Consider the following 26,294-nt stretch of genomic DNA (forward strand, 5'->3'; position numbering starts at 1 on the left):
GTAATTGTTTAATTCCTGCTGAAACCCACGGGCCGCTGCGCCTTCGGGAAGCGGGATGAGCTGGGGGCCTCCAGCCTGCGCAGCGCCCCACGGGGCTGGCGCCACGCCAAGGCCAGGCAACAGGTTTAACCATTTAGGGTGCTCCGCGGACAGAGAGGAGAAAAGGAGAGGGCTTCCGTGGAAAATGGAAGGAGAGGGGTGGCAGGTACAAGAGTGGGTCCTTCCACCAGTGTGAGTGTGTGTGTGTGTGTGTGTGTGTGTGTGTGTCTGACAAAATGGTCTCCTCTGTTGCACCTCTGCCACACCCTTTCTTTTCCATGCGTCCAGAGCTGGAGATTTGAATACATGCAAAAGGGCCGCCCGGACTTGGTTTCCTGGCTGCCCTGGGGCAGCAGCCTGCTCCCCAAGGAGCTCCAAGAAGGGGGCGGCGGTATTTGCACCCAAATGAACAGCCTCTCACCTTGAGGGCCCCAACTCTCCAAAGAAGCAAGAGCAAAGTCATGATCCAACCCAGACCCCCATCCACATGAAAGGACCCCTGGCAGCTCCTCCCTCCTCTCCTGCCACCCCTGCCTGCAGCGCTGTTCTGACCCCACGGCACCACACGTCCAAATTCTGAGTGTCTGGTTCAGACTCACAACACTCCCCACACAGGTCTGGCTCCTCCGGTGCTTCTGAAATTGGTTTCACTTGTGTTACTTCAAGTGCACGGACCCTTACTGGGGGCGGGGACCCGGTAGGGGTACAGGCCTGGTGAATGGAACACAGAGTTTGAAAAAGCTTTGAGTGGCAGGTTCGCCAAGGCCCTGGGCTGCACCCCAAGCTCAGAGCCAAGTTATAATCTTTGTAGCATGACATGTAAAAGACATCGTGAAAAGAGAAATGGTATTAATAAGGCTGTTTGGTAGAGCTCATGGATAATAATCATTCTCTGCATTAGCCGTGTTCCAAAAAGGTGGCTGCGCTCGGTGGGACGTGCCCCCCAAGGACACCCAGGGCCACGTGGGCTGGGGCAGGGCTCGCTGCACAAGCTCTCTGTCTGTGTATAAACAGTAACACCTCGTTCTCTCTTCTACCTCATTAACTGAAACACATTAAAACAAGTGTGCACTGGGAGCAGAAAATGAGACTGTTAAACCAAGCTGATATAATCCTCATCAGCTGTGGGAGATGAGACCGCATCAATTATGCTGAACCAACGGCAGTCATGGGGATGCGCCGGGCTCCCGGGCTCCCGGGCCCCGGCAGGAGAAGGGAGCAAAGAGGAAAAGGAACCTCTACTTTAATAAACACATGCATATAACACACTTCACACATGCTCGCCAAACACACAGAGCTTCCCGCCCATTTTCTATTCCACCCCCAGGGAAGGAGTGGCATCGGATGAAATAGACTCTTTGAAGATGCTTCTGCACATAGAAGTCTGCCAAACTGGAATCAGGGGATAATAGACAAATGAAAGTACACTTATTTAAAACATGGTGGTGGGGGAGAGAATATTAATTCTGTGCCACTTACTCTTGTACACAGTTTTCAAAGTTCACAGTATCTTAGGCCAACAAAAGTCCTAAGTCCTAACCCTCAAAATGACCGGGACACAACTGCACATGGCATATAACCAGAACGTTTCAAAATTTAATATTGGACAATAGTAATTCAAGCTCTGCAGTAACAAAACAAAACTAGCGTTTGCCTTTGCCTGCCGCTGCCAAACATAAATGCCACTTCAGAATCAATAGGTTTAGAAATACCCATTAGACCTGCAGGGAAGGACAACAAAGACAGGGTCTGTACGTTTCTAACGTAAGGAAGATAAGGATTATATGGACGATAAACGGCAGAATCATTACCTACATCCAAGCGCGGGAGAAATGCAAAAGACTCGCATACGATCGTGATAAAATGTAAAACTCAACCCAAGGAGTGTTCATCAAGGGACATCATAACGTCCCACATCCTGGACACTAGAATATGTCATGTTGGTAGTAATGATTATTGCCACATGTGAAATGAGTGTTGCTATGCAAAACTTCACTTTGCATTTCCTCATTTGTGTCCAAATTTGCAGCCTTATCATGTTGTTGCCATTGATTTGCATTTCATGTCATGGCTTTTTCCAAACACACTCCTGACACCAGCAGGAAGCCTGGGCGGCCTCGCGGTACCCGCTGACGGGCAAGAGCGGCCCCGTCGCTCACGTACACCTTCCAGATCTGCTCACACTGACCTAATCGTCGAGGCAATGAACTTGTGAGGTTTTTCCCCGTGGCCCACACTTTGCACATCGTTTCCGACGTTCAAGATTATGATAGCATTGTTCTTTCAAATCCAGGAGCAGGAGAGAGGCATCTCCCCCCACGTATGGACTTAGAGCTGTAATCAGAAATGCCAGGTGTAGCCTTAATTTCATTAAACCACAAAAAAAGTCATCTTTCAAAAGAGGTGGAGTAGGGAGAAAACATCCATAACTTGAGAGTCCAGGGAGATTAACTTCCAATGGACAAATAAGGGAAGAGGAGGAATGCACGTCTTTAAAAATAAAAATAAAAAAAGTTTCCCCTGAAGAAAAATGTTGGGAATCTTTTAAATTAATGGATAACAAAGAGTTGCCATGGAAACGTTTTTACACACTTGACCCGCAGGTGTTCCCTCCAGTGAATGGAGACTGGGATGGGACAGCCACCACCAGGGACGGAAATGTCAACCCTGGAGGAAGACTCCTAAGGCCAGGTGAAGTCAGCCGCACCCCCGCCTGCGGTTTTCGTTAGAAAGGGCCGCTTGGGCGAGGTGCACGCGGCGGCTCTGCAGCGCCAGCCAATACTCCATCTCTGCTCAGAGGCCGCTCCCCTTTACGATATTCTGTGGTATTGCCAAGGTTACGGGACATAAACAGACACAAACACGAAACATAAAGAGACACCAAAGCCAAATGCATTCTAGTGTAACAGGAATGCGACTTCCACTTCTCAATCTCTCTCTGCCCCCCACACTGTACATTTCGGGATTCTAATTTTTTGTTTCTTTAGAGTAAATATGGGAATGAAAAAAAAAAAAAAAGGAAGGGTATACAGTTCTGAGCGTGCTGTGTACTCTAAATCAGTTTCTAAGACTAAATTCTTACTGACACCTAATTTTGGTCACAGAAGGGAAGTATCGGTGTGCTGGTGTGTGTGGGAAGTCCTGTGGGGTTTTTTCCTTTAAAAAAGTAATCAAATACTGAAATCCCCCAGGTTATGCAGAACAATATTACAAAATGATGTTAATAAAAGTAACCTCACTGCTCATTCCTCTGACAACTCAGGACCTTAGCCACTTCTCAGAGAAGGGGTCGAACAATTTGTAGCAGAAATAAAGCTGGACTTGGGGCCCTTTCTTAATTTTCAGAAGCACCTCACTAGATCACTTCTTGCTCCATTACTGAGGAGAAGAGTCAGACATATGCCTTAAAAAATATAGTCCTGTGAGCACACACTCTTAGTGCCTGGGGGGAATTTTGGGATCTTATCACGCCCCCCATTTTTCAGACAGGACCCTGACTGACTGGCCACGCCCCCATTTCTCAGATAAGAGCCTTGACTCACTGGCCATCTCCCCCCCACCCCATTTTTCAGATAGAACCGGGACTGGCTGGCCAAGGTTAAATTATTTGCCCAAAGTCAATTCACTACACATTAGTCACATTTCTCTTAAGGAAAATTCTTTCTCCCTCCTCCAAACCAAACAAACCAAAAAACACCATCCCTTCTGTCCCCCAAACCGAAAGTGTGACAAGCCCAAAGCTAATGAAAACCAAATTATAAAATAACTTCAATCACGTGGTCTTCATCAGACAATGGAAAAACTGACGCAAACACGTGGTCTTCTCACAGAGTCACCGTTGTTTTGTGCATTACGTGCTGACTGCATGGTGGGCACACCCCACCATCCAACTCGCTCCCAGTCCCATGAGGCAGGTCGTTCCTGTGAGGCAGGTCGTTTCCGTGGCCCGTGTTATGGCTGAGGAACAGAGAGGGGTTACGTTACGTGGCAACACCAGGAAGCCGTGAAGGACAGGAGGTGGGATTCGAGCCCAGGCAGCCTGACGTCGGGAGCCTCTCCTTCTTTGAAACCCGAAGAGCGACCTGGGTGTCCCCTAAGACACTTGGATGCCCTCCCTCGAAGTTTTCTAGGGGCTGGCATCTGGTTGGCATTCACAACACCTGGAATGAGGCCCTGGCCGGGTAGCTCAGCTGGTTAGAGTGTTGTCCTGAAACGCCAAGGTTGCGGGTTCGATCCCCGGTCAGGGCGCATTCAAGAATCAACCAATGGAAGCATGAGTAAGTGGAACAAGACTTCTGGAATGACCGAGAGCCTGCGGACTCCCCCCACCTCCTGCAGGGTCTGAGAGCTTTCGATTGGGCGATGTTTATGCTGCTAGTGAAACGTACGCCACTGTCGGTAAAAAGCAGAAATCACCCATCTGAGCCCTGTCTTCACAGACACGGCAGCACATCAACATCGCTCTCTCCATGTCGTGGGAAGGCAGAGGGGAGGACGGGGGGCGGGGGGAGCCCTCACGTCAAACACACAGCCTCTCTCTGTGCGGTGGAAGTCAGGGTGGCAAGTATACCTAACCACTGGCTTTTAGTACTGCACCCCCACATCGCATTATGGAAGTTCTCAATCACAGAGAAGAGCTGGGGGGGGGGGGGAGGTTATCATATAGTAGACACCTATATACCTACCGCCCAGCTGCTAAACTAATACTTAGCTGTATGCCTATCCATCCGTTGATACACCTATCAATGCAACCAACGTTTCTGATGCATTTCAGAATATGTTTCAGACACCAGTACACTGTCCCCCACAAATATTTCAGCAAGTATATATAGTATTAACTATGTTTATGGGGTTTTTAGTACTTTTACTAGAGGCCTGGTACACAAATTCGTGCATGGGTGGGGTCCGGCCGGCCCACCCCGATGGGGGCCTATCGGGCCAGGCTGGCAGGGAGGAGGGGCCACAGGTGGTTGGTTGGCTGGCCCTGTCCCCCGATCCTTGGGAGGGTGTGGTCGGGGGGGGGGGGGCTGGCTGGGGGGGGCCAATTGGGGCCCAGATCAGGCTAATTGGCTGCTGCAGTGCATGTCATAGCCACAGGTCATTCTGGTTGTTCTGGTTGTCCAGCCGTTCTGGTCGCTGGGCTTTTATATGTATAGATTATTTTAACAGCTCATCTGAGCAGACCTCCTTATTAGCGAAACACCAAAAGGCCCAGTGTGTCCTTAGGATGAAACATTTAGCTCAGAACTGATTTTCTTTGAAAAGTTACACTAATCCACAGCGCATGAAAGGAAGTTCTAATTACTAGAACCCGTTTAGAATTATGGCCTCGGGTTCAGCAAGCAGAATAAACAAACCTGCCTTTGTCCTCTGTCCAGAGTGTCCACCTATGCAGCCACTCCTTCTTCAGAGCCTGCCCAAACTTCAGCCTCCCTCTCTCTTCCAAGAGGCCTCTTCTGATCTGACCACCTGGAGGTGACTTCTCCCTCCCTCCAAACTTGGATAACTCTGTGGACAGATCTGATGGCTCTTCCTGAATGATCAACTCCTCTCCGAGTCCTGCGTGGCAATGCTTTTCAAACTGCAGGTAGTGACCCATGAAGGCTGTGGTTCTCAACCTGGGGCTGCGCATAAGAACCCCACGGCAAGCAAGATGGGAAGTGAGGGTTGGGTGGGGCACATACTGTTTTTTTTAATCTCCCTGAGGGTCACTGCGTTAGTGGAATATGAAGTTAATGCCTTAGCACACCACCAGCAGTTGTGTAAGACAACAGAAAGGATAAAATAGAAAGCATCAGAATGTAGCCCTGCAGAAAGGATAAAATTACTTAATAAAACATATATACAGAACAACTATTTATATGTGCTGATTCATCAATGTAAAATGTATCTCTTTCTCAGATCAGAGTCAACAAAGTTTATGAAGTTAAGGGCCACAGCCCTTAGGTTAGTACAGTGGTCGGCAAACTCATTAGTCAACAGAGCCAAATATCAACAGTACAAACGATTGAAATTTCTTTTGAGAGCCAAATTTTTTAAACTTAAACTTCTTCTAACCCCACTTCTTCAAAATAGACTCGCCCAGGCCGTGGTATCTTTTGGAAGAGCCACACTCAAGGGGCCAAAGAGCTGCATGCGGCTCGCGAGCCGCAGTTTGCCGACCACGGGGTTAGTACATTACCCTGCACGTGGCAGGTGCTGAAAGAGATGTGGCTAGAACATGGGCAGGAGGAGAGGAGGGAGGACCCTGAGTTCCTCTCTTACTGAGGCTGTGCCTTTCCATCAGGAACATGGTTCTCCCGGGAACAACCGGACCTGGGACTGATTAGCATCATTTAGACACGGACAGGGAGTTGGAGAGCAAACAGAAGGAGCAGGCTTTTCAGGGCTGAACCCAATATTTCTATTTCTATATTTAAGATCCATGTTTGGATATCAAATCCTACTGGCACTCAAGTGTCTGCAAGGCCCTGGGGAGGACGCATCATTGGAGGAGAAGCAGCAGATACTGCTATGAAGGATCCTATAACTGAGCAGAGAAGGGCCACGATAAGACGGATTTCAGCGCTAAGTGAAAGGGGGAAAGCGCCATTCATTTGTCTCCAACATCATCAGTCTCTAGGAATGTTGAGAACAAAGTGTTGTGATTTGGGTCAGCAGAATTTTGGGATCAGAGCCCAGGCCGGGCTGCATGTGGGAATTTTCAAAGTACTTGGACACAAGCTCACAATGGTACCAGGACTATTTCTCCGTGGGTCAATGCAGGAATGAGCTCTCGCAAAACTGATGGTAAAAGACACGGCTGTGAACAGCTCTGGGATGCTCTGGTCCACACGGGGCGTTCATTTTACTTGAATACGCGAATTGGGACTCTAAATCATGGAAGGGTTCAGACAGAGCTGCTGCACCAGGGTCTATGGCACATTCTGCTAGTCCTTTTGTCATTCAATAAATATTTATTGGGCTGGTGTCTACACTGTTCTAAACACCAGGGATACAGCCATTAAGAAGACAACCGAGGTCCCTGATCTTTTGTGAGACAAATAAGTAAACAACAAACAAGAAAAAGAGGTAACTGTCAACACGGAGAAGTAAACTTGGGTGAAGTGATGCTGTTGCTACTTGAGAGTGGGCGGTCGGGGAGAGTCTGAGGACCAGACATCTCATGAGAGATGATGGTCAAGGCCAGGGAAGGGCATGCCAGGCAGTGGGGCAGCACGTGCAGAAGCCCTGAGGCAGGGGCGTGCTCGGCGTGTTGCAGGAACAGGAGGCAGGGCAGTGGGGTGAGGTGCAGAGGGCAAAGGGGAGGGTGTTACAAGATGAGGCTGGCATGGTGGGTGGAGTCCAGATCACAAGGAGGTTTGTCAGCCACGGGAGAGAATTCGGCTTTTATTTCACATGGGGTGGAAAGTCGTGGTTGGCTCTTACCTCGTCACAGAATCACCGTATGGAGGGTGCATTGTAAGGGGCGGGAACAGAAGCATGGAGAGAGTTTGCACAGTAAGAGACAATGGGGCGGGTGCTGGGAACATATACCGGGGCTTACTGCGAGCTTGGGAACAGGTGAGTGAGACAAAGGGCAGCTCACCAACAACTCCCTGTCTTTCGGCAAATGGGAGACCAGTGGTGGCCCTGACCAAGAGGCAGGAGCGCAGAGGAGAGAGGGGGTGGGTGGGGGTTACAGTCACCAAGACGTCTCTCCAGACCACGTTAAGTCTGAGGACTCCATCTCCACACATTTGAAGGGAAATGTCTGGTAACGGCTGGAGATCCAGATTTGAGTGTCAGCAGAAGGCAGATGTGTAAAACCACTGGATTGAATTAGGCACTTAGGGAAAGTTATAAACAGAAAGAAGGGGCCTGGGCCAAGCCCTGGGGAGTCCAACATTGACTCTTATGTAACAGAGGAGAAGCCAGCAAGAAGACAAGAAGGACCAGAGACGGCCTGGAGGAACTGGGAGATGGTGTCACAGAAGCCAAGAGAGGAGGAGGGAGGGGGGCGGGGGACAGGTGGCAAAGGCTGTGAGAGATCGCGTGGGGTTAGAACATGGCCGATGGATTTGGTGACAAGGAGGCCACTGGGGACCCATCACATCCGTGGTGAAATGTGCGGTTTCTGGATCCAGTGATTAATTAGGAGAAAGTATCTTGATTTCACTCACATGACTGGCACGACCGAGGGAAGTTGTTAGCAGAGAGAAGCCAGTCAGTGTGGCCTCGGGCAGGTGCCCGCCCTCTCCCCCCACCCACCCACACACACACCAGGAACCAGTCCACTTCCTTGAGCACAGGCTCTAGCCTGAGGCCTGAGGTCCAGGGCCACGAGCAATAACCCATCGCCCACCTGCAGACAACAACGCCTGCCCTCCTGCCTGCTCCATTCCTACCCCTCTTCCCCTCCCCCTGCTTCCAGACACCCCTTCCCCACCTCCCAGGACCCTTCTCTGTCCCACCCAGGAGTTGTTCAATTTCACTAACCAAATCATACAGGCTCTGTTTTTACCCTCTTATATCAAAATGGCACCTTTCCAACACTCTTCCGCTACTTCCACCACAAACTTGCTTTGGGAAAAGAGAAGGCGAAGGGAAAAGCTGGTGACCCCGAGCTGGCGTCCACCTGTCTGGTGCTGAACTCCTGAGCGATCCCTCCGAGGCTATGGCAGCCCATGTTCTGAAGAGACTCACAAACCAGCTGAAGCAAAAAACTAACGCACGACACACAGAGACCAGCTCGGCGCAAGTGGGGTGACAAGCACCCAGGACAGCGATGCCATCTGCAGCTGCTGGAGCAGGAGAGATCTTTCTGGAAAACCAGAAATGTCTGGCTAGCATATGAGAAGGCTGACCAGGAAACATGCTAGTCTTTAAAGTCCGATAAAAAAAGACGTTTTGCAATAGGCCCAAAGCCTATCTCCGCAATGTGGGATGCGTGCATCCAAATTACAGAGAAATGAGCACTTACAATGACATCTGTTGGATTAATTAGCTGTGTAATTAGGCTCCCCGGCGGAGCTGGGCTTTGTCGCCGCTGTCTGAGACTTCCCCAGGTGAGACTTCATTCCAAATGCCACGCTCCGGGAGGAAAAGAGGCCGGGCCAGGCAGAGAAGGGAGGCATGTGGCGGTGTTTGTGGGAGACAGTCAGAATGCAGAAGCAGCATCGAGGGACTTTGGGGGGGTCCTCTGGGACCGAGAGCATCAGAAAGGAAACGTGGTCCCCAGAAGCTTGACTGGAGAACCCGCCAGCTCAGAACAGACCGGCAGACGCCCGAGTCTGGACCTTCGATGGACGCAAGCACCGAAGGCTCAGAGGCAGGAATTACCGGGAGAGAACAGAGATGGAGGACGCGCTACGGATTCAGTGCTGGACACAAAAAAGACTGGACGAAGCACAGAATTCTTGTCCCTGGAGAAACTGCTCTTCCTACACCGGCAGCTGTGGCCACCACGAATGGGAACCCAGCCTGAGCAAAAGAAAAACAGTAAAAATGGTCTGAGGACCAGAAAGCGAACACACACACACAAGCAGACGCCTGCAGCCCAATGGCTCCCACGGCGCTTCCCCACCACAGCTGGCTGCGGAGTCGCTCGCTGACTCACGTCTCGGACGCGGGGAAATGGCAGCCCCGGGACCCGCCTCTGGGCCTGGCTGACTGGAAGGGCTCGGAATGCTCCCCAAGCTCCTTCATCTGTAATGATTTTCGAAAACGAGAGAGGGGGTGGCAGGAGGGGAAAACGGAAACGTGAAGCACCACGAAGGGGGACGATTACTCTGGATCCACCTCGGCTCGGGGACTCCTGCACTGGGGGTGAGCCAGGGGCCCCCCACGCAGACCACATGATACAGACGCGTCAGCCCAAGTCTACATAAAGTCAGCACCCGGCGAATGGTGCCGACCCCGGGGGAGAAATCCCTTCCCTTCCCAGGAATGTGTGTCCCTGAGACCATGCCAGGGAACAATCTCCTAAGTGCTGGGGTCCGAACCAGCAGCAGGAGAGGGGACAGGTGCAGGGGCATGGCCCACCACAGACCTGCTGGTCCCTGGGGCCATACCTCTGCCTTGTTCCGAGAGACGGGAAAGCAAGGACGACCTCATGTAACAGGTCACTCAGGAAGTCCAGGCATCAGCCCAAAAGCGGTGACAAAGGCCCAGCCACCCTCAGGAACCAGCCCGTCACCAGAAAGAGCCGAGAGGGAGAAAGACGCAACAGGCCGGCCCGTGGATGTGAAAACTCCTTCCACAAATCCACCCCACGGGCCGTCCTGGCAGACGAACGGTGGTTACAGTTGTTGACCTAAGAGCATGGATATGCTTTGGAGGCCCCCGTCTGGGGCCCGGGAACCTGCCCTGCTAATTAACAGGTTACAAATCAAACACTCTCAGTAGATAAACATTGCTGACCTTCTCACTAGTTTGCCATTTACAGGATGAGGACGCAGGCCCTAGAGAAGCTCCCTGATCATTCCTGATGATTAGGCCAATTCAAACCTTCTCTCGGCGAGCCTACTAGCGCCCTGTGCAGGGTGGACACCTGGGGTCTTCCCTGCACAGCAGCCAGCGCTCAAGTGCTGTGACTTTCTGTCACCTGCACGTGAGCGGCAGCCACAGGCGGAGCCCAGGAGCCGCGTGAGCGAGGACACACCTGGCGAAGCAGCGGTAGGCTCTACGGGGCGTCCTGAACCGTGTGACTCGAAGGCACTTCAATCAAAGGAAAAAATGGGAAAAATTACTGAAAAGCAAATTTTAACAAATAGCTCTGGAGAAAATTTCAGATTTCATTATAGGAAAAGCACTTTATTTAATGTAGAAAATGTGAAAATCTGATATGACAGTTTCCTATAAATAACAAAAATTGGAAATCATCATTGGAGGCGTTTGTAATTTTCCTCTTTTGTTGGGAGCCACGGGGAAAAAAAAAAAGAGGTTTTGCCAACTAGGAAGCTGTCTCTGGAGGCTGCTGGCGGGACGCCGCGAGAGACTTTCCTCACCGTCCAGGGGTGGGGTCATGCCAGGTGCAATGACAGAATCCTGGTTAAATATGGATTTCAGATAAGGAGACGCCGTAATGACATTTTAGGGTACATACTTATAATAAAAAACAATTTGTTGTTGATCTGAAATTGACATTAATTGGGTATTCCATGTTTTTATTTGCTGGATTTGCTGACCGTGCCCAGGGGCCTCCACTGGGTGTTTCTAGCGCCCTCGGGATCACCACCCGCGGCCACTGGTCTTAATAACCTCCGGCGTTTCTATGAGCAATAGGCTTTCTGTCCTTAACGATTTTTTTAAAATATTTTTTTATTGATTTCAGAGAGGAAGGAAGAGGGAGATAGAAACATCAATGACGAGAGAGAATCATTGATCGGCTGCCTCCTGCACCCCCCCCTACCAGGAGCCTGCAACCCGGGCATGTGCCCTGACCGGAAATCGAACTGTGACCTGCTGGTTCATGGGTCCAGGCTCAACCACTGAGCCACGCCAGCCGGGCTGTCTTTAACTTTTGTCCCATATCCTGATTGTTTAAAAAAAAAAAAAAAAAAAAGTGCTGGAAACCTGACATTATCGAATGTCAAAGTATAAAACCACCAAAATGGTTTCATAGTAACAGCTTTTCCCACCCTACCCTTCAATAGTGTTTATACTTTCAAGTTGTTGAAAACAGAATAAAGAACATGGTTCGGGTGTGTTATGTAATTATGTAAAAAGTCTGCCTTTTCCTGACAACGTTTCTGCTTAATTATTCCCTCACAATTTCCCTTTCTAAACAAAACAGCAGAAACACCTGTTGGGACTCCATCTCGTCAAATGTGCCCTTTTCTATCAAGTCCTTTCAGTCTGAGTCCTGGGCACACTGGAAGGGCTGAACACGGGGTTCCGGTCCTAGCCCCACTATATGGCACCCTTTTGCTGCCAGCTCGGGTTTGCCTGGCACAACTGTGACACATGGAGTTTCTCTGGAATGTGGGAGCGACACAGTGATGGCGGTGAAACTCGGCCGAGGGTCGCGGACCACCCCCGAGACAGCAGGTGGCATCCGTGCAAGGAATTCCACTGTGTGGCTTATCCTCTGCGTGGGGGTGGGCTGCAGGCGACTGACAGTTTGAGATTTTTCTGTCACCAGAAGATCTAGGGCTTGTAGTGTGAGGATTTGGGGTTGGGGAGGCTTTCAAGGACTTGGACAAAGCGGCAGTTCTTAGAATTTCTGAAATTAAACCTCCTTGCTCCTCCGGCCGGGTCAGGGGCCAAGAAACAGCTTCTTTGGCATCCAAAAGGAGCTGACCTGCCCCCCAGCACGGCAAACCACTCACACTGAAAATACGCAGGCGCAGCCACCTTAGCTCACCTCTCCGAGTAAGAACTCCAGAAAAGGGAACACGTAGGACTTTCAGTATTTGTCCCCTGGCGTGAGAGAGAGAGAGAGAAGAAATGAGACCCAGTCTCCATTAAGGGACAATAAGAAACTCGGTCCCTTTCCCAAGCCCCTGTCTCTCCAAGAGCCGCCTTCGTCCCAGTGCATTGGAGGAAGGTAATTAATCCAAGAAATTCCACCTGGGGAGCATGCGGAGAGGAACAGGGCACGGTGAGAGGAGGACATTTCATCCCCAAGACGTCACACGCCTTGGAAGGAGGACTGTGTCTCTGTTCCCTCCTCTTGCTCCCGGGTGCTTCCGGCAAACAGTGCTGTGTGCTTGGACTCTCCGAGAGAGGCCCTGCTAGGTTTAGAGAACCGGGGACGATAAACATGGCTTTTCACATCAGCGGGAGAGGATGGCTATTGAAGGAATTATTGGACAATCAACCGTCCAACTGGAAAGAGAATGCAGCTCTAAGTCACACAATACTCAAAACAGCGGCCCTTTAACGCCCCCACGATGGCCATTCCTCCCGGGTTAAAGACAGAACCGGGGCAGCGGGTGATACTGAGGAAGATATGGATCAAGTAATGCCCATCGGCCTAGGTTTGAGCCCTGACTCCAACAACACTCACTAGCTTATGCCTCAGTTTCCCCATGTGAATACGGGCATGGTACCAGAAGATGAAACCAAGTTAATACATGGGAAGCCGGGATAACAGTATCTGGCTTGTAATAAACACTGCCTAGGTGTTAGCTGTCACTTTCATTATTTTATAATTTAGCAAAAAAAAAATTTAAAAATAAAGCTTCCCTGAGAAAAGAGAAAAATGAGAAGCATAACAGATGGGACGTCACACAAGTGAAAAGTTTCTATATGCTAAAATGCACCATAAGCTGAGTGACAGACGCACGGAAGACTGGGGGGACGGGTGGCCGCGATGAACCAAGAGCCCTCGGAAACCAACCAGGGAAAGGGACAAGCCAAGAAAAATAAAGGGCAAAGGCCACGAGCAGCAGAGCCGCGACAGCAACACCAACGGCCCATCACCACGTGAGAAGGTGTTCACCGAACCTGATCTCCAGAGCCCCAGGTTAGAACAGCTGCTCCAGTATGAAGAAAACAGGACAAGAGTATCGTGCTGGGCACGGTGGGCGGGTCCGGGGGTCACCTCATGGGGATGGTGGGAGCGGGTGGTCACCTTCTTTCTGGAGAGCCAGGGAAAAGCAGAGTAACTATGGCTACTGCCCCTGGAACCTGGCCACACCAGCGAGCCCGCTCCTCGGAGCAGCCCGGGTGGAGAGAGGCAGGTGTACACTTGGTCCCACAGCAAAACGCTGAAAAGAGCCTCCAAACATCAATGAGACAAGTCTGTCTCTTACTGTTTGTTTCTTCTTCTTTTTTAATGGGATCAACTTCATTTTTTCTAAAATACTATACATTAAAAGAAACTTCTAAACCAGGCGTCCTCAAACTACAGCCCGCGGGCCACATGCGGGTGGTTTTTGCCGTTTTTTTTTTTTTTTTTTTTTTACTTCAAAATAAGATATGTGCAGTGTGCACAGGAATTTGTTCAAAGTTTTTTTTTAAACTATAGTCCGGCCCTCCAACGGTCTGAGGGACAGGGAACTGGCCCCCTGTTTAAAAAGTTTGAGGACCCCTGTTCTAAACGGAAGACTTGACAATGTTTGGTAAACCTGTAGCAGAGGAAGGAGGATTTCTGCTAAGTTTTCAGGACAGTTAATAAATGGAATACTATGTAACCACACAAAAAAGTGAACTAGATCTATACGTACTGCCCTGAAATGATGTTCAGATTAAAAGTTATATGAAAAGAACAACCCAAGAGCATCCTGTCCTATGTAACAAAAGCCTAATATGCAAATCGACCGAATGGCAGAACGATAGGTCGGTGGGGGATGGGGCCAGCGAGTGGGCAGCACCAGGCCAGTCAGGGCGGATGCCAGCAGGCAGAGGGAGGGGCCAGCAACCAGGGGGTGGCGGCGGGCCAGCCGCTTGCCGCCAGCGCCTGATCGGCCCACCGGTCGCCTCCTAAGCCGTCAGTCGGACATCCCCCAAGGGCTCCGGGACTGCGAGAGGGCCCAGGCGGGGCTGAGGGACCACCCCCCCCACACACAAGTGCACTAATTTTCGTGCACCGGGCCTCTAGTGTGTCTGTAAAGGTTTTTAAGTAAACAGTGTGTATATGTACACACTCATACATACACATTTATATCAATATAAACACAGGGGGGGAAAAAGGATACAATTTAAATATAACAGTGATTTGCTTCTGGAAAATAGAGTAGGAGAGTAGAAAAAAATTTCCATTTAAAAAAAATTATTGAAAAACACTTTTAAAGGTATCAGAAAGGGCTCAGGTCCAATTCTATAAAATGCCTAAGCTATATGAAAAGAAGGAAATAAACATATGTTGTATGGTTCTGGCTGGTGTGGCTCAGTGGCTGGGTGTGGTCCCATGCACCAGGAGGTTGCCAGTTTGATTCCCCATCAGGGCACATGCCCAGATTCTGGGTTCAATCCCTGGGTCTGGGCGGGTGGGGGAGGCAGCTAATCCATGTTTCTCTCTCACACATCAATGTTTTTCTGTCTCCCTCTCTCACCCTTGCTCTCTCTCTCTCTCTCTAAACCCAATAAAAATACATTTTTAAAAAAATATATATGTATCGTAGGATTAGGATAATATTTACTTTCTCTTCCTGGCTTGTTCAAATGTTCTCCAGTGAACATATATTACACATACTAATTATTTTTACCATAAAAATAAGAAATACACATTTTATTATTAGCTTACATTTGAGGTAACATATTATGGTAGTCTCATAAGAAATAATTAAGAACACAGTATTTTCACAGGGGCTTATCTTTACCTTCCACAAAAAAAAAAAAAAAGAGAGATTCAGAAAAACAAAAGAGTAAACAAAAATACCAGAAGCTTTTGGGAAAATGAGGAAAGTGTTATGGTTAGTGGCTGTAAAACTAGTTTTTCCACAGGAGGCATATACAGCACTGGACTTTTTAAAAACAGGCACATCCAGTTAAGATTTCAACTCCACTCTGTGGTGTCAGAAATGCCGAGCCAAAAGGTATCGGACCCTACCTTCCTGACATAAACGTGTGCATAATACCGTAACCAGAGGGGTCCGGGCAAAGCTTGTGCTCAAAGCCAATGGGCAGGATGAATGTGTTGACAAAAACAGCACCCACTGGGGGGATTCAGATGAAGGTGGGGGGGTGGTTCTGGATGGAGGTGAGGGCAGGACCTCTCTGCAGCGTGGAGCCAGCCTTGCACTGCACACACCGACGGCAGGATGGCCATCGTCACCATAGCAGTCCAGGATGAACTTTCTCGTGGCAGGGCCACTCTCTCTAAAAAAATGCCTTTCCACTTCCCAGAGTCCTCCTGAGGCTAACTGTGGCCAGAAATCCCGCCGGAGCTAACCGGGGCTCCTCGGCCATGACCGGGGGACCCACGTGCAGCCTCCCAGCCCAGCTGCAGGGGCCCCACCTCCGTAAGGCCAGCCATTAAGTGGGGGAAATGAACTTCAGACCCACAGCTGCTCCAGGAGACGGAGGGCATGAAGGCTAAACGTGCTGAAATTTACCCAAACAGCTGGCCTTTCACACCTTCTAAATCAACCACAGGAAAACATTCCCCTCCTTTCATTTTTGGTTGAAGGCACCAAGGTATGGGGAGAAGAAGGCAGAAGTATGCACTTAAAAAAAAAAAAAAAGTCATTCTAATGAGAAAACAAGGATTGAGGAAACTGGTCCAGAAGGACGATGTAAACCAGATGACACTCGCACCAGCGCTTCAAACACGTGGCCACGCCAGGGCGGAGAGGACCAGGAGGGCGGGAGGCTCACGGAGGACTTAGCCACTTGGCTTTCCAAACCAAACAAAGGCCACCAGTCACAACCTCTGGGCATGAACCATGCGGCTGTCTTCCTAAGACCCCCAACCCAGCCGCCCTGCACCGTAAAGGAGCAAGAGGAATGTAGATTGCAAACCAAATATCTGACTTCTATACTCTGCAATACGTCCGTGTACCCGATAGTGAATTCACAGCCCTGCTTGGGGCGTGAACACCAACCAGTTTCTTATCCGTCAGGGAAAGAACGGAGAAGACGGATTCTAGAGTAATGCAGAGTCTGACCACGGGGTTCTTCCTGCCTTCCTTGGCCTTGCGTAATCCTAACGGGATGGCAGAAGTGAAAGTCCACTCCCTGGAGTAGCTGGGTGTGTTTTTCCGTCAGTCGGTGCCAAACTCCCACTTTTAAGCCAAGTCGAGTTGGCCTCTCACCGTCTGTTTGCCTCGCTGGCCCAAGGCAGCCCACATGGGGCCCAGACCCAACTCAGTGGTAGACAACCGTCTTTGTGTCTAATTTAAGATTAATATGAAACCTTCGGGCTTGGCCCAATCAAAGGAACTTCAGCTGGGAACTGTTTGAGTAATAGATTCTGGTGGGGTCTTAATCTATCTGCTCAAGTTGATGGATTTCCATTCCAATGACTCTCAGGTGAAGAAAAACATCAAAGTGGAAACCGGATTCTAATAGTTGGCAGGTGTGCACTGATCGCCACCTGCCCTTTCTGCACCCTCCTCCCCCAGCGGGAAACACGGCCAGTTTCAGACAGCTCACCAGGGAGGCTGCGCAGCAGCCACGTCCAGATGAGCATGGGAGAGCTCACACTGGCTCCAGAGCCGCACACTGGACTCGGGATCTCGGCTAGCATGGAGCAAGGGGCAGATGTCTGTCCGCACGGCGGCCACCCCCCCTTATCCACGTACCAGTTTCCTACAGCCCACCGCAGTCCAAAATTATTAAATGAACAATTCCAGAAATAATCCGTAAGTTCTACATTGCAGGCCGTACTGAGTCAGGTGATGAAATCCCACATCGTCTCCTCCAGCCTGTCTGGAATGGGAATCAAACCTTTGTCCGGCGTATCCTCGCTGTGTACGCTCCCCACCCGTTAGTCACTTCGGTTTGGCCATCAGATCAGCCGTTTTGGTATCACAGTGCCTTGTGTTCGAGGAACCCTTACTTTACCTAGTGCCACATCCATCTCCTTTTACAGCATATCGTTTTAATCGTTCTCTTTTATTATTAGTTGTTGTTCATCTCTTACTATGCCTAATTTATAAGTTAAACTGCATTCTAGGTATGTACGTATAGGAAAAAACTTAGTGTATTCAGGCAACCACTGGGGTCTTGGGACGAATATCCCCGGTGAATATGAGGGGGGGGGGTGGCTGCTGTGCCTGCCGCTCCCCTATTTCAGATAAGTGAGGGCACCCACATCTCCGTGGCAGGGAGGGTGCAGGTCCCACACGCACACGGGGGAGCAGCAGAAAGGTGCATGAACTGCAGCCCTACTGTGAGACCAGCACCTTTTCCACGGCCCCTTCCATTCGGGCTCAGCTGAGTCGCCGTGGAGAGAAACCAAGAGCCAGCCGCTAAGCTGGATGGGGGGCTGCTGGCCTGCCTGCTGTTTTGATCAATCGTGATGCCCCATGATGGCAGGTGTGAGGATCCGGGCAGGTGACCGCTAGGGGCTGGGCTAGAGTCACACAAAATTCACGCCAGGCGTCCAATCGTGCGCTCTCCACAAAAGTAACCTTGCAGTTCAGAGAAAAGGCAACATCGTCCGTCCGAGGTCTGGGCCCCTACACTCCCACGAGGCAGGGAGGGAGAACGCATTGAAGGTTCGTCTCCATTTAAAAACTGCTCTCACACAATAATCAAAACTGGACAATTCCAGGCAACAGAGATAATATCACTGGGTTGTGGGGTTTTTGTTTGTTTGTTGGTGTTTTTGCTGATTAGTCCAACCCGCTCTCGTGTCTGGATTAGAAATTCTCTCACGTGTCCGGGCAGTTCAGTCTGAGAACAGCAACCTGTGTCGCAGCGTTTCTGACCCCAGGAGAAGTGACTCTGGACCGGAGTGAGGTCAAATGACAAACCGGAAAGCCACGCCTCCGCCTGCATCTCCCGAGACCGTTGCTCTCTCCTCCAGCATGAAAAAGGAAGAGGAGGGACTAAAAGCCTCAGCTGAAGGAGAGGGTGGGAGGCCTATCAGGAAGTCCCATCCCTCATGGCCACTTGAGTAGCTGCAGCAGAAAGCAAGCCGGGGAGTCTCCCTGACCAATAATGAATAATTTGCCAGGCAAGTGGGGTGGGGTGGGGTGGGGTGGGGTGGGGACCGGGAAGGGGTGAGCCAGGAGGGCTGTGCGAGAAGCGGGGTGCCCTCCCCGGTCAGGAGCATCTGGAGCTGTTTCTCTAGCAGACAGTAAAGAACTCGATTACATCCAGTTAACTGTGCACTAAACTGATTATGCATGTGCTGGGCTAATGGATTACATTAGCAAGAGGAAAAATAACATGCAATCAATCTCCATTTACTACAGGCCACACCAGGGCCGAGAGAAAAACTCGCTCTCAAACCACCTCCAGTCCCCACCCCGAAGTCCTGGAGTCCCGAGACCCTGGGAGAGGGAGCCCCTCGGTGGCAGGAGAAGTTTGTCTTAGTCACTGAGGGACAGAAAGGCCAGGTGAGGATGCTGGAATGACAGGCCTGTCCCTGTGTCAGCCCCCAGTGGGCAGGAGAGTGCCCCACCCCCACCGCAGGGCCCTGCAAGCGAGGGACACTCGGTACCCAAGGACGAACGGCACCGGACTGATGACGCAGGGAATTCTGCCCTGAGTGTAGGGGCTGGTCACGTCCAGGGTGCGCCAGCCAAATGCACTGTTTGGGCACCTCTCCTCCAGGCGCTGGTCCCCACGTGCCATCCTGCACCCCAAAACCTATGGCCCTTCCACCTGCACCGCCCTTTTTGAGCGCCCTTAAAAAAAAAAAAAAAAAAGATGGCCTAGCTGGTGTGGCTCAGTGGCTAAGCATCAACCTATGAACCAGGAGGTCACAGTTCAATTCCCAGTCAGGGCACATGCCCAGGTTGCAGGCTTGATTCCCAGTATCAGGTGTGCAGGAGGCAGCTGATTGATGATTCTCTCTCATCACTGATGTTTCTCTCTCTCTCTCCCTCTCCCTTCCTCTCTGGAATCAATAAAAATATATTTTTAAAAATAAATAATTAAAAAATAAATAAATAAGGCCAGGGAGGAGGATGGAGACACACACACTGCTTCCCTCACATCCATCTGACAAACCGCCTCAAACCCGACCCTCGGTATGACTCGTGGAAGTGGTTCGGGTACCAAGAGGGGAGGTTCTCAGCAAATCCTCCTGGTCCCAGGCCCTCTGGAAGCAAAGCCGGGGGCCTGGTACACTCTTACTGGAGGACGCAGCGTGGCGTTAATCACCATTGTACACGTTTTATAATTTGAAGAGCAATTTTTTCCTTGGATGGAGGAGACTGGCTTCATGCCACCTCTAAACGACCTTCATCAAAGTTGCCTACAACCTTCCACGGCCACACCGAGTCCCTGGTCCTAATGCTGCTCGGTGGGGTCTTCTGGAAACTTTTTCCACTGGTTTTTCCATCAGGCTTTCTTGACCACATCGGCACCACCCTGTGGCCAGTTAGACCTCCAATTTCAACTCGCCACAAAGAGCCTTTGATTTCCAAAGTGGCACAACACTAAGCCACCCAGTGAGGTTCCTGATCACTTAGGACCAGGGGGCTGGCTACGTGGTGTCCAGGCCTTCCCCGTGGTACCAGCTGAGCCCCTCCATGCCGGAGTCAGCTGTCACTTCCAGAACATTCTATTCCCACTGCCTCATTCCTGCTTCCTCCTCCTTTCCCTAAAATGGGTTCTCATCCAATGCTACACAGGCCTCCCGCCAGCCTGAGAACGAGCAACTGTAAAACGCGTTCCAGTCATCAATGTCGCGGAGACCGTGTGGGGGGAGGGTCGGAAGTCTTCCCCATCGGAGTCTCTACTGAAAATCGCCGTGGGGAGCCAGGGGATGACAGCAGCTCAGGGTCAGCCGAAACTCAACCCCCCTTGGCCCAAAGACGTGAGACCCCATGTGAAAGGAAAGAGGAGAGACTGACAATGCAGGGAGGAGAGGGGAAGAAGGAGTGAGGGCGTGGATGGTATGCGGAGGGAGGCTGGGCAGATTTATGGCGATTTGTACCTGACTGTTCATACTAAAGCCATTACGGGATGATTAGAGAAAAAGGTGAGGCTTTAAGTCCAGTGAAAATCAATAGAAGCGTCTGGAGCAATTTTGCCGTGCGAGGGAGAGGACTATTTACAGTATCTGAGCACCAGCTCCTCGTTCCAGTCTACGGGCGGCCGGAGAGATAGCCGGGAGGGGTTCGGGAGGGGGTTAAAGGAGCAAAAAGAAGGAAGGAAGGAAGGAAGGAAGGGGAGAGAGGACAGAACAAGAGGAGGGAGATGGGAGAAGCCGGGGGAAGGGAATAAAAATACACGGAAGAGGAAGGAGGCACAGGACTGGGGAAGACCGAGGAAAAGAACAAGGGAGCTCCCTGGCCTGACCCCTGCCTCCCCGCAGCATGTCCCCTGTCTAGCCTACGGACTGTCTAACTTATTCACTGTGTGCAGCACCCATTTCCTGGAAGAGGGAAGGGATTTTTGTCTGTTTTGTGCGTGGATGCAGGCATGCACCCAGAACAGTGCCCGGTGTACAGTAGGTGTGTATCGGTTGAGTGAACAAACGAATGAACAAATGCACAAAGCACCCCAAGAATACCCAGGAGAGATTTGTTTTTAAAGGGAGCGATGAGATGGGAGGGACGAGGGGAGCGAAAGCTCGTAGGGGAGAGGGGGACACAGGCGCACAAGGTAACCGTGAGGAAGGAAGGAGAGTCCACCGTAGAGACGGTCGAGGGGCAAGGGGAACAAGGTGACGGTACTGGGCTTCCGCAAACAAACCCGCCCCTCTCAAACGGGGCACCCCACGGAGAGAACCTTCCCGTGCCAGCTGCCGCCTGCCGCCCACTGCAGCTGCGTGAGGAAGCGGATGTTAGCGCCCCTTCCCACACCGGGTCACCCACCCTCGCCATCTCCCAGGGAGCCGCCCCGCTGCTCCCCGAGACAGCCCGGGCCCTTACCTTGTACAGCTTCAGGCTGGCCTCGTGCCTGGAGTTGACCGTGTGCAGCCGCAGCTTCTCCAAGCTGTTGGTGTAGTAGTCGCAGGCGTTGCACTTGAGGTGGACGGGGTTGCCGATGGCCACGCACTTGAGCCGCCACTCGTTGGCTTTGCCGCCCTCCTTGATGTGGGCCACCAGCTGGTACTTCTGCACGTGCTTGTCCGTCTTGCAGTGCAGCTGGAAGTTGGCCTTGAGCTGCGTGTTGTAGCGGCAGAGCTTGCACTGGTACGAGTCCCCCATCACGGCCTTCCACTCGTCCTCGGGGAGGCTGCGCTCCACGTTCATGTGCAGCCCCAGCAGGTCCAGGTTGTCCGTGGTGAACTTGTTGCACACGGCGCACTGGAAGAGCTTCAGCGACGGGTCGTTGGTCTGGATGAAGCTCTCGCCCAGGTTCATCAGCTCCTCCGACACCAGCTGCCCGCCCCCGAGCCGCATGTCTAGGGGGATCTCACCGCCCACTGCGGGGAAGGAGAGGAAAGCAGAGTCAGCGGCCAGGCTCACAGCTGCAGCCGCACCCGGGCACCTCCCTGCCCTCCGCTCCCCTCCACCTGGGTTCAAGGACAAACAAGGTCACATTTCAAGTGTCGCAAGGTGCTACCAACTGGGAAAACCACACACACAAAAATCACCTTGATGCATTCACATCTTTCTAAAATTTGTGAAAAGCTTTATGGTTTGTTTTGTGTGTGTGTGTGTGTGTGTGTGTGTGTGTGTTCCTTTGGAGAAGAACACCTAGAAAGAGGCAGGAACGATAATCTTTTGAATATTTCAATTTAGCCCCTCGCTTAGATCCGAGAAAAGGTAGATGTAAGCATCATTCACTGGACATAATAGAATCTGAAACTTCAGAACCCGAAAAGTTGGAAATGAGTTACAGCTGCAATCTATTAACAACAAGCCTTTATGGCGAGTCAGACCTTATCGAAAGCAGCGCCAACCAGGAGAACTTTCGGGGACGAAGATGGAAACATTTGTATCCGCACTGTCCAATGTGGCCGTCACTGGCCACATGTAGCTACTGCACACTTGAAATATGGCTAAGGTGCAACGGAGAAACTGAAATTTTATTTACTTTTAATTCATTTAAATTTAGATGGCCACACGGGGCTAGTATTGGACAGTGCGGGTCTAAATCTGAGATTTCGGGAAAGATCTCCTCATCACAGCCCACTGATCAATATCCGACCTGCCCGTCAATGGTGCCAGCTCCTCCCACATCCCCCAGGAGGGCCATCTTTTCCCTTTCTGAGCCCCACGGTGCGTGAAACGGAGGTCTAACGTCACATTCTCCTTTGCCGTAAGTCAGCCTCGGACAGAACTACGTGCTGGCCAGTGTCCCCACCGGGGGCTTCCTCTTTAGGACAGGGCCAGTCTTCTCCTCACTGAGCCTCCAGAAAGTCCCTCCACAGATGCCCACACGTCCGCTGTGCCAGGCAAGGGTGAGAAGGTCTGGGAAGTGAACTGGAAAGTGGATTTGGGATCAGCAGTGAAATGCAAAGGTCAGCTCACAGTCTCCACCCGCTCCGCCTCCAAAATGAAGGGCCTGAGAAAGCTCTGCTCTCCCTCCCCACCCCTGTGCTTTTTTGGTGCATAACCCAGGGAGCGGCTCACTTACCAGCAGCACATGAACACGGCACGCTCTTATTCATATCACGAGCAAGGCCTGCCAAGAGCAGCCTTCGCTCCGCTCCTCAGAAGCGCACAGCCCAGCAGAACGCCGAGCCTCGGGCTCCCATTTCCCGCCTCTGCCCTGCACACATGCACACTGGCGCTGGGTCTGCCCCTGCCTCTCCCCAACTGATATTTAAACCTGACCTTTTACACGTGGTCGGGCTGAGGTTATTTTTCTTTTAATGACGGATTAGAATCCAAGTTAGCGGTGACTCAAAGAAAAGACGTTACATGTACTTTTAAATGACTTTTTAAATTTACGCTACTCGGGGCACCTCCAGCGAGAAGATCAGTGCGGGCTCCACGGAGCAGCCGGCTGCGTTTGAAGCCTGGGGACGGCCTAGCAAGCCACAGAAGTCTGCACGGGGAGCTTCCCGCTTGTCTCCTCTCCTGCCATCTCCCCTGGTGAGAGGAGCCACCACGAAGACTTTCTTTCAAGGACAAGAGAGAAAAAGAGGAGGGAAAAATCCTAAAAGCTCCGCCCCCTCCCAGGGACCAAGACCAAGCAGCATCCGTGCAATGTGCGCAGTGTGCAGTGGAAGCGGAAACTGCCCGGGGCGGGAGGCGAGGGGCAAGCACATATTTGTTTCTGCTGCCAACCACCTGAAGCAGCAAACCTCCCCCACTTCTGAAATGTAACCTCGGCTCATCAACATCGCTCTGAAGGGAAATTCCACTGCCACTTGTCGGATGCTTGCGTGAAAATGAGAAGTCCTTGGACACACAGAGGAGTAAGTCCCTATTCCCACTCCAAGCTCTTAAAATGAAATGCAAATCCACGACAGAAGCAGAGAAGCCATGAGATGAGGGGGACCGGAGCACCCAACCTTGGAGAAACAAGCCCAGGGCTTAGAATCCTACACTCCACAGCGCTGGCAGGAACTGAACCTGCCCTGACGCACAGGGATTAGGAGGAGAGCCCCAGTGAGGGAGAACTTAGCAGCGCTGACTTCTGAGCCACGCTGGGTAGATGGTCTTGGAAAGGAGTGGCACCCTCTGCCCACGTGCACCTGGCTTCAACGTGGAGATTTACATCCAGGCACAGAGCCTGCCCCGCAGCACATCAGCGGAGGCACATGGTGGGAAAAGGTACCTTCTAGACTCGAGGCGGCAGCAGAGAACCTGTAAACCCCACGCAGGACGCGGGGCACGGTGGCTGGCTGGCTACTTGGGAAGCACGGGGACCCACCACGAGCTCCCGGCCTCCCCGTGCTGTGGCTCAACGACAGAGTGGAGGGGGTGTATGCAAGGACACCGAGATGGCCTCAGTTCTCTATCTTACCTACAAAAGGTGGCCAATCCAACCAGCCCAGACCAACAGTGCTGACCCTTTCCTTAAAGGCCCCTAGAGAGCCAACATCCCAGACCAGCATGTCTGAGATCACCGAAGACAAGGTGCTGGTGAAGGAAGTGTGAGAGTAACTTTGCAAGCAGGAGCGGGTTTCACCAAAAACCATTTCCCCCTGCAGAGCCCAGGAATATCTAATAACCGACGGCCGTCCCTCGAATGGCCCGCAGAAACGTCAGCAGAGCTACAGAGAGACTCAAAAGGCACGGCTCTTCGCGTTTGTCTATGTCCGCGTCTACTGAGGCCCCAGAACTTAAGTTGTAAGTCCTCTGGACATGTCCTGCGGTACCTGCACCCACTCAGGTGTCAGCACACAGCATCTGCGGCTCTTGTCCCATCTTGACAGCCGCTGTGGCCCGAAGGCAGACACAGGAGGTGGCAGAGACGCACCTCAGCTGACGAGCGGAGCCACTGGAAATTCAGGGGCCCTTCGTGGCTGCCCTGGCTTAGGTCCTTCAAAGAAGAGCTCTGTGCTCTTTAAGAAGTAAAATACAGCCCTAGCGGGTTTGGCTCCGTGGATAGAGCGTCAGCCCGTGGACCGAAGGGTCCTGGGTTCGATTCCGGTCAAGGGCACATGCCTGGATTGTGGGCTCGGTCCCCAGCGGGGGGGGGGGGGGGGCCTGCAGGAGGCGGCCAATGGGTGATTCTCCCTCATCACTGATGCTTCTACCTCCCTCTCCCTTCCTCTCTGACATCAACAAAAATATATTTAAAAAAATAAGATACAGATCATCAATGTATGTCCAGAGCATAGAGATTCATTCGTCTATTTCTTTGGCATCTGCCATATGCCCACAATGCATGAATGCCCCCAGGGACTCAGACGCTTGGTGTAAAAGCAAAATATTCCTCTACCTCTCCATTTAAGCCTACGTCAGAATTACTGGTTTTCAAGGTAATTAAAAAGATCTCACTTCGGCTCAGTAGGAACCCATCCATTTTCTGTGTCTTCATTCTACCTACATTATATTTGATTTACTCCAAGATCTGCCTCCTCAAGATTTTAAATCTCCAGACTAGAAAACCCCAATTCCCACAGGCTTAAAAAAAAAAAAAGTCTTAAGAGCACTGATGCCATCCCTTGATGTGCATCCCGAGGTTTACTCTGGGGACGAATAAGACAGCTTATCCCTCTGCATCCATGATTAACCAGCCAGGGAGACTTCTTCAAACCACTTGGTAATAAAGGATCAACAGGTCAATGTTCCAAAACAGAAAAGCGAGATCAAAGCAGCAAGGTCTCAAATTTAAATGCATAGCAGGAAAAACAAATTAACTATTATGAAACGTAACTCATCAGCAGCAATTAGCACTAAAACACCAAGCAAATAAAGACATTCCTACTGGTGAAGCTTGGCCCTGACCTAAACCATGCCAGAATCAAGGTACTTGCTGACATTCTGCTGCCAAGAACAACTTATCCCAGTGCCGGGAAGGAGATGCGGCCTAATTCAGGCCATCGCCGCTGGTCCCGAGTGGTTAGCAGGTCAGGAGATGGAGACCAGGCCCTGCCTGCCCGGGGCACAGGTGCAGGGGCAGGAGTGGCCCAACCACTCCTCATGAAACGGATTCGTACGTTTTCTTGCTGTAAGAAGCTCTACCCAAAAGTGGTCATGATTCTTTGTACGTAACGAGTCGTGGTTTCCGGCACCAAGTACTATCCCCGGGTCCCCTGCTCGATCCATGAAGCCAGTAAGACCTGGGTTGTCCCTCATGGCGACAAAGGCTCCATCAACCAGGATCTCACTGACGCTAAAACTTAGCTTTCTCTGGTG

The 26,294-nt window shown here is 51.3% G+C and overlaps 1 protein-coding gene across 1 annotated transcript in view; it reads right to left on the reverse strand.

Moving 5' to 3' along the window:
• The window catches only part of ZFHX3 (zinc finger homeobox 3), a 160,833-nt gene that overhangs the window by 131,142 nt on the left and 3,397 nt on the right, over positions 1-26,294 (reverse strand). The window contains exon 2 of the mRNA XM_054710419.1: positions 21,462-21,958. Coding sequence (XP_054566394.1) covers positions 21,462-21,958 — 497 coding nt within the window. The remainder of the gene's footprint in view (positions 1-21,461; positions 21,959-26,294) is intronic.

This window comes from Eptesicus fuscus, chromosome 21 (assembly GCF_027574615.1).
Source record: "Eptesicus fuscus isolate TK198812 chromosome 21, DD_ASM_mEF_20220401, whole genome shotgun sequence".
In the NCBI taxonomy this organism is placed as follows: domain Eukaryota; kingdom Metazoa; phylum Chordata; class Mammalia; order Chiroptera; family Vespertilionidae; genus Eptesicus; species Eptesicus fuscus.